This window comes from Seriola lalandi, unplaced genomic scaffold (assembly GCF_002814215.2).
Source record: "Seriola lalandi dorsalis isolate HSWRI2012SDOR001 ecotype SW California unplaced genomic scaffold, Sedor1 jcf7180002054978, whole genome shotgun sequence".
NCBI lineage: Eukaryota > Metazoa > Chordata > Actinopteri > Carangiformes > Carangidae > Seriola > Seriola lalandi.
Genome location: NW_019525528.1, coordinates 419,224 through 428,313, shown reverse-complemented (window position 1 = coordinate 428,313; position 9,090 = coordinate 419,224). Strand labels below are relative to the sequence as shown.

General features: G+C 41.7%; 1 protein-coding gene across 1 annotated transcript in view; it reads right to left on the bottom strand.

Annotated features, from left to right (window-relative positions):
- Positions 1-15: 15 nt before the first annotated feature.
- Positions 16-9,090, bottom strand: part of LOC111646939 (serine/threonine-protein kinase Nek11-like) — a 28,585-nt gene continuing 19,510 nt past the window's right edge. The window contains exons 14-15 of the mRNA XM_023396534.2: positions 4,047-4,167; positions 16-503 (exon numbers count right to left, since the gene is read on the bottom strand). Coding sequence (XP_023252302.2) covers positions 287-503; positions 4,047-4,167 — 338 coding nt within the window. The 3' untranslated portion in view covers positions 16-286. The remainder of the gene's footprint in view (positions 504-4,046; positions 4,168-9,090) is intronic.

The following is a 9,090-nucleotide window of genomic DNA, read 5'->3' as shown; positions in this document are numbered from 1 at the left end:
GTAAGTACCAACATTTTGTGTTACTTCTTAAATGTTATTGGAGGCACCGCCAAGTTATTTTATATCACGTTTATCACAGGTAGCGCCATCTCCAGACGAACTCAGGCCCCGTCCCACTGTACTACAACACCCCAATTATTTGTCAGTTAATATTTCCTAGCTACATGGGACTGGGGTTACATAAATGTTTAATGTAATTCTTCTAGCACATACAGAAAGCTCTGATCAGTTTACCTGTAAAGTGAGAAATGTTCTTTGTGATGATGAGTTGTTTAAATAAAGTTTTTCAGACTGGGGGTGTGTCCTCCTGCAGCCGTCTCACTCTCTGCAGCTCTCCCTCGAGGAACAGCAGCTGGTCCACCTGGAAGCCCACATCAGGTTCATCCTCTGGAGCGTCCTCGGTGACGCCGTCCTCATCCTCAACCTCCCGCCGCCGCCTGGCCTCCTTCAGGTTCTCATACAGCTGCTGGAAGACGTCTGAGCCGAGGCGGCGACAGGCAGACCTGCAGGGAGGACAGACGCAGGTGAGTGGTTTAAAAGTCCCTGATCTTCCTCAAGTGACATTCAGACAATTAAAACCTTTCACTGCTCTGATCGTCTCACAGCTCCAGCTCTCACACATGAACATGAATCTGCTTCATCACCAGTCTCACTTTGAACCAACACTGATTATTTCACTGAGAAGTAGAAACTAGAACTCAGATGTAAGACATGGAAGAGTCTTGTTCCTGTAATGTTGTTCAACATCTGTCCCACAGACAGACAGAGAGAGAGACAGACAGAGAGAGACAGACAGACAGACAGAGAGACACAGACAGACAGAGAGACACAGACAGACAGAGAGAGAGAGAAAGAGAGACACAGACAGACAGAGAGACAGAGAAAGAGAGACACAGACAGACAGAGAGACAGAGAAAGAGAGACACAGACAGACAGAGAGAGAAACGGAGAGAGAGAACTCCAGTAGTCTGGTTTAGTCATGTGACCTGTACCGAAGCAGCAGGTCACATGACTGGCAGCAGGAAGCAGGACGCCTGTGTGGTTGTGTTTACACAAGAGGCTCCTCCCTCTGATGAACATGACAGATCTTCAGCCACTTTGACCTTTGACCTGCTGGATCCCTGAGGATGTTTCTGCCGTTTTACTCCATGTCTCCTCCCCATCGTCTTTCTGCTCCTCCTCCTCCTCCTCCGGGAGGTTTTATGACTGACAAGGTGGAGCTGAGGACGTCTGACTTCCTTCCTGTGTCTCTCGCTCCGTCACAGGTGTTTGCCTCTGTGTTTCAGCTGCTGTCAGCAGTCAGCTGTTTTCTCTCCTGTCGTCTCTGACTTCATGTTTCCATCTGATCTAGAAAATCCATGAAAGTAAAACCAACATCTGGTTCCACTGGTTTCATCATCATCGATTAGCTAACCTTTATCTGTGAGCATCAGTTCACCTGCGAGTGTTGTGTTCAGGTTCACACATTTTATCGGGTTTCAAAACGTTTGATTCTGTTTGAGTAAACACGACTTCAGACCGTCATCATTGTCAGAACTGATGATTTATTGATTTCTCCATGTTTTTCATTTCTCCTCACAAACGTTTCCACTCTGATGAAATCTCCTCCTGCAGAACAAACTGAGGAAGAGGAAGAGCGTCAGAACAGGTTCCTGTAGGAACGTTACAGACTGTGTGGAGTCTGTTCTCATGAACCACAGTGATCTCATGACTCATCTGATAACGAGGTCGCTGGGTCGTTATGTTAATCAGAGAGAAATGAACCTCTGTCTTTTCTTCTGCTGCATCTTTCAATTAACCTGTTAACGATCATCATGACGACGTGTCTGACTTTTCTGAGCAGCTGTTTGTTTGTGATGATTTCATCCAGATGTTCGTCTGTTTGTTTTCCATCTCTCCTGCATCAACATTTATTATTCATCATTGTTATAGGTGGAGTTATGAGGGAAAGTCGTCATTTGTTTGATATTTTACATGATTTATACTTTTTTTAAGATCTGATAACTCGTTAAATTTGACAGGCTTTGATTTCATGTGGGTTCATTTATTTGTTTATTTTTCACGTCTCTTCTAAAGATTCAAACTTCATTTGATTTTTCACAGAATCCAGAAGTTTAAATTCCTGCCACAGAGAAATCAAAACACCTTCATATATCAATATTCCTCTATTTTTAACTGATAGTTCATAATGTAACTTTGATTACTTTGTACAGAACATATATATATATATATATATATATATATATATATATACACACACACACACACACACACACACACACACACAAATACATATACCACGGTTTTTCCTGCAGAGAATTGGGATGTGACCGCCTCTGTCAAACATCGTGCCGTCTCCCGACAAAATTCTAGTGCTTGTTTTCTCGTTAGTCGGTGGATTTGTCGTTTGTAACTGCAATTGCGGCAGAATCATAATCCGTGCATCAGGCAGAGCCATCCGAAATAACCAAAGAAGAAGAATACGAAGGCGCTGGATTTTTCTACCTGCAGAAGTTGGCGGCGACCTGATTTTGCGTCTCTTCAAACAGGAGATGAATATTACGTTTTATACCCAAGCACACCCAGCTTCTTGAAAAGTTTCCCTAAATTAACGTTACATCCCATCATGTATGTTTTTTGGGTTTTTTGCAGTAATGTCTCAAAATCACAGATGATTTTAAAAAGAAAGTTTGCGAGGAGGAGAATCATGAGAACAGGTGAAACAGAGCAGACTTCATTAGTTCTTCTAATGTGGGAAAATATACATATATATATAGTATATCTCAGAAACAGCAACAACAATAATTAGAGATATGAATATCTTAAAGACTAATAATACATTACTAGTATAAAAAACAAATCAAAACTCTGTAAATATCAGTAAACAGGAACACTATAAATATCATGACAACAATGCAGCTTCTATCTGATGATAATATATATTTCATTAAAACGTGTGGAGACGTGTCCTCAGAGCAACATGCAGGTGTCTCCGCAGGTGTAAACAGCAGATTCACAATAAACTCAACGACGTCAAAGACTGAGCAGGAACATCTGGAGGGAAACACGGTTCAGTTACTAAGAATAAATCAGACCTCTGACAGCAGCAGAGTGAGTTTGATGCGTCGTGTTAATTCCTCAGGTGTTGTTAACAGACACAAATATAATCTGTTCACGTTGTTGTTGTCTGTCAGTGATTGTGTCTATCCATCTGAATTTACAGTTTCTACACCAGGAACCGTCGCTCAGTCGTCGCCTGTAGCTCCGACATGACGAACAAAGACGGCGTTTTCTGTTTAACCACAAAACTGCTGCGACTTCACAAGGAGGTCGGATCCTGAGATTAACACATACGTTCCTCTGTTCACTGAGACAGACGGACAGACGTCCTGCGGGTGTGATTGGACATGACTGTGAGATACACGAATGAACTCTGGACAAGTGGGCGCTGGCGTCGCTACTGGTTAGCATGCTAACCGTCTTCAGTAGAGGAGACGTGACGGAGGCGAGAGGCCGCCTTGGTGACAGATGTTGGTAAGTGAGGGGATGAAGTACCTCTAGACTGGTGAGTAAACAGCTGCTAATGCTAACGTTAGCTATGTCACAATAGCTAAACGTACAAGTGACTCCTTTCATATGAGCCACAGTGGGTTTGAGTCTCAGAGGCTGAAACATGAAGCCAACAACCTGCAGTTCCTCTAACGACCACCAGAGTCTGGCTCCAACAGTGAGTCAGTCCTCATAGACTCCCATGTTAAAATGTCCAACTTTACAGCAGAAATAAACATGTTTACAGCCTGGTACAAAAACTGTTTTGGTCTCTAGAGCTAATTTCCTCCTTCATGACTCCTTCAGGTACTGCCAAGATGGTGACGACAGAGCAGCTCACTCTGAGCTTCAAAGCCACTCGTCTGTGGATATAAAACCTCTCTGTGTTTCCAGGCTGTTGTTGTGGGATATGAAGAGTCCTGGTTTAAATCTGTCCACAGTCCTGGACTCATCCTAAGACCCACTGCAGAGGACCAGCTCTGCAAACTCGCACTCACTCTCTCAGGTGTTGGATTCTGGTCTCCAGCAGGCTGCTGTTGATCATCGGGGGCCCCTGGGGGGCCTGGGGGCTTCGGGGCCCCTGGGAGGTCTGGGGGGCCTCACGCTCCACTGGATCTCCTGGTTTAAAGAGAAAAACCACAGAACAAAGAACGGTGAGAAACACTGGAGACAGAATATTAAATATCATCATCCCCAGCATTAGATTTAGTTTCAGAATCCTAATGACACTCTTAATTATAAAAAAGTTTGAGCTGTAACAAGCTCTGAATGTTAACGAGCTGATGACCTCACAAAGCTTTACAGATCAGTAAACCAGATTCTCTGACACACTTCAACTGCTTTCATTCGTTACAGTGCAACTATTCCCATATCTCCCACTTCAACTGACATTTTAACTTGTTAGTGTTTACCACGTGACACTTCAACTGCTTACAACTAAAATTTACCACTTATACTTTGACAATTCACCAGCTTTCATTTTTCAGCCTCCTGTTGAAGATATAACCGACACATCAACTGACACTTCCATTGCTTTTACTTTTTACTTGCCAACTGACATCTTAGTTTTAATCTCTTTCTTGAACTGACACATCAACTGCTTACGATTCACAGATGAAACTTTAAGTACCACTTTAACGTCATTGACATTTTCATCAGCTTTCATTTTTCAGCCTCCTCCACTCCTCCTACACTTCAACTGACACTTCCATATTTATTACTACTTACACTTGTTTGATTTTAACTCCTTTCAGGTTCAAATTAATCTTCAACTCCTTTAAACACTTCCATCTTCACTCAGTGTTTTACTCTTAAAACAAAATAATGACACTTCAAACTATTAACTATCAACATTTGTATTTCTGTCACCCTCCACTTCACTCCTTTCGGTATTTAAACTTTTTCAAATATTTTTTAACAGCAGCCTCACAAACATTTTCCTGATTTCTAGTTCATATCATTGTTGTAGTGCCTCAGATATTCTGCCACTTCCTTTACCTTCAGTCTGACTTGGATCCTCTCACAGTTTCAACCTGATCAGCTGAATTAAAACAAACCTGCTGCTCTTTATCTTCAGTCAGACACAGCGGCGCAGCACAAACAGCCAATGACTGGACAGTAAATCAGGGTAATGACCTCGGAGCTGCTCCAGGTCTTTTGTCCATTTACTCCGAGCTAAATATCAGAGGATTTAATGTCTGTTTATGGCTGCTGAGCTGTGGTCTGTTACTGAGGCTCCTCCAGGGAGCGATGAATCCTCAACAGCAGATCATCAGGACTCTGCAGGTCGTAACCTGGAGCAGCAGCTGTCGGTAAAACACAGAGGAAGGTCTGTGTGTTGTATGTTACCCGCTCGTTTAACTGATCGACTTCCTCACGTATGAACATGTGCTGGTCTCTGCAGGACATGAGGGAGGTGCAGCCAATGACTGATCAGCTGTGTCCCAGTTCAGGGGTCTCCTCCTTCAGAGAGACGTGGTCTACGAACCAACAATAACCCTTCACAGCCATCGTAGACAGTACACCGAGATGTACGGTGGCTGATAAGGGCAAACACGCTGCAACGGCCCTAAACACTTCCAATAACAAACAAGCTACAAATTCATAAATACAACAACGGGAACGTGCTGCAAATGAAACGTGCTGCATGTGAACCATTGGCGCTGCCTGTAATGCGTTATCTTCTGTATAGAGAATCTTTGGTCCGTTGCATCACAAAGCGCAGCTCCTGTCGCCTAGCAACCTTGACAACACGTAACTTTTTCTCACTAAAACTTGTTGTCTTAAGTCTCTTGGTTTTAACAGTTGTACCGTTAGCTATTGAACTGAGCTGAAACACAATACTGACATTTAACAGTGTGATACTCAGACTCTTTCAATACCGACACGCAGTGAATTCTGGGATATGTTGGACCACGAAGGATCCAGCTGTTGGAGCCTTCGTTGTCCAGGAACAAAAGGACTCTGTCTTTCTAACCCTAACTTCAAATATAAAGAGAAAAAGTAAAAGATTCAAATTCATATTTCATCAGCTCAAGAACAATATTTGACTCTGACTGAAACAGACGTGTAAAGTTCAAGTTCCTTTAATTTATAAAGTAAGGGATCAATAAATGTGCATTTTATATACTATATTACCTGCAAATTAAACCACAACGCGACAGTTTCATACTCGTCATTTTAATGTGAGGCTCTTGATTTTCTGTTTTTAAATATCAAAAGATAATTTCATTAGTTGATGTTAATATTTTGATGAATTTAGTTTAATTAGCCATTTAATTTGAGGCAGTTTTTACAGCTGTTTAAGTACCTGGGTGTTTTTAAGACTCTGATCTTCAGCTCCATTAGTCTCCTCACAAACAGGTAGAAAATCTTTTCAGGCTCATTTTGGGATAATTTAACTGACAGACTTTTATACTAATGAATTGATTTCATAACAATCATCTTTTAAATTACCAGGTTGTTATTTGTCACATGAATAAAACCGAGTCAGCTTGACGACAGACCGACTGACAGCTGATGCTTCACCATTAAGATTTGGTTGTAACCAGCAGCATGTGCGAACATACATGTAAAAATATGAGCATACATACAACATGAGTGCATTCATGAATAAATACATACACACACACCTGCTCTCATTCATATTAAGACAGAAAACACCTCCTTCATTATCAGTCTCATATCTAATGTAAGAATTTACAAAACTGATGCAGAACAATTTCTATGAATTTAAATGTGTTTTATTCAGATAGCAGCAGATTTCAGACGGGCTGGTTTGATTTGCATCTAAATGACGCATGATTTTCATTAAAGTAGAATAACTCAGCTGCATATTTCCTCCTCACAGAGCTGCAACAAGTCAGGCAGAATAATCAGTCTCTCGCCTGCAGAGAGAGTCAGGTCTTTATTCTGAGAGACGCATCCTCCATGTTTAACTGCTGTCTTGATAATTCAGGATTTATGACCTCTGCCAAGGAGATTATGTTTTCACCTGTTTGTTTGTTTGTCAGCAGGATTACACAGAACACCATTTCCTCTGAACCTGGTGGGGGTGACGGGTCCTGGTCCAGGGACAAACCAAGTAAACTGTTGGTGCAGATCTGAATCATCTACTATGAATTTGAATTTTTTTCATTGAAGTCTGGTGTATGTTGGTGTGTATATTTTATAATTCTTTTTCGTGAAATTCCCTTTTTAACTCAAAACACCTTAAAGAAATTCAAATAGGACAAACGGACAGTTAAATTCAAACGAAGAATTTATAAAATTGTTTTAAACACATAAAAGAAATAAACACACACTAAATGTGTCCCAAAACACTTAAAAGTGCTTCCCCCTACAATATAAACACTGCTGCTAGGCAGCGTTATGACCAAAACAAATGGACGGTTCACTTGCTGCTGCGAGCACAGTAAAATAAAAGCACGTGAACAGGTAAGTTTTTACTCACAAATCCGTCAGTTTTTCTGTAGCACGAGCGAAAGGTGAAGCGCAGGGCGATGGTTGTCATGGCGACCAGTCAACGAGGGTACAGGTTACAGGAGTGATAGCTGAATGGGAGACTTCTATCATCCAGCGGGTCCAAACAGTATTTCCTGGTCCACTGTGGACATTAACGATTCTCTTAGTCTCCTTTAATTCATCCACGAGCTCATTTACTTCTCATACCGAGTCTGTGAGAGCGTAAACTAGCTGCTAACATTAGCAAATACTAGCTACACAGTCACGTTAGCGGCTAGCACATTGAAAATTAATGCAAATCCCGCTAGCATGCTACTGCGCAAATTACGCTTAGCATCTCCCTCCTTAACACACATCATCACGTCAAAGCAAAACATACACACAAAAGCAGTTACCTAATCCATACTTCACAAAGTCCGTCACTCGTCGCTAAACTCTGTATCTACCAAAGTATTGGACTTAATTACTCTCTGCAGCTTTACACCTCCGGCTCACCTGAGCGTCGTTATTGTCTCCGTTAGCCTCGGTTAGCCCATGGCTTCCATCTACGGGTTCACCGTTACATCCCGCCCCTCCACCTTTCTGATAGGGCTGAACAGATCGTAGCTACCAATGCAACTAAGAAAACACAAGACAGACAACTCAACACCTTCTGAGGTTAGGGTGTCAGCTGACCACCTGCTCTTTGTTCACTGTGAACAAACCTGTTTGAATTTCAATTAACTTTATCAACACGATGACAAAGACTCATTAGTCTGATATGTGTGTTTTTTAAATCCCTTATGGAAAGTTTAAAAAAAAAACACACAAATTAACTGATTTTATTGTGACATTTTATCTTTTTTTTAAGAACATATTAATCTTAATTATTTGTCAACAATTATTCCTCTGAAATATAGTTTTTAAGACTGGGCTCAATTAGCAATAATTAGCATATATCAGCATCTGTGCTGACTATACCTGGCTTATTAGCTTAGCTGGTTAACTAGCTGATCAGCCAGCAAATGAGTTAGCCTTGGGTCAGCCTTTGAGCAAGACGCCCAGCTGTGCTAACGATGCTAACAGGCGTTCCCTTATTTTTTCACATAAAAGGTGGCAACCCTACTTATTAAGGTAGCATGCACTGAAGTCTCTGCTCCACACACATCCCGCTTCTGGGAGGTAGGCGGAGTCAGGCACTGCCAAGATGGCAACGTATTATTTATTCTCTCTGTTGTCATTTCTTATTATTCCTGATATTTCTGCTCATAGAAACACAACAGATTCAAGACCGGCAGCTAAACCTAATATAAATCATCTTATCTGACTGTGAATGATTAAATATGAAAGACAGAACCAGCAGAATTCAGACTGCTCCTCGTCGACTGCTGGTGAAGCTGTTTCTGATGTTTTTATAGTGTAGTGAAGGTTTCTAGGTTTTGTAGGTGTAAAGACGAGGCAGGAGGTGAAGTCACTGTTTCCTCTGACAGCAGCAAAGTCTCATGTTTGCACTTTGATTTTTTTCTGAGGTCAGTGGAGTGAGACGAACAGGTTTCACTGTGACTGAACCAGGCCAACGGGAGGTGAGCAGACGAGGGG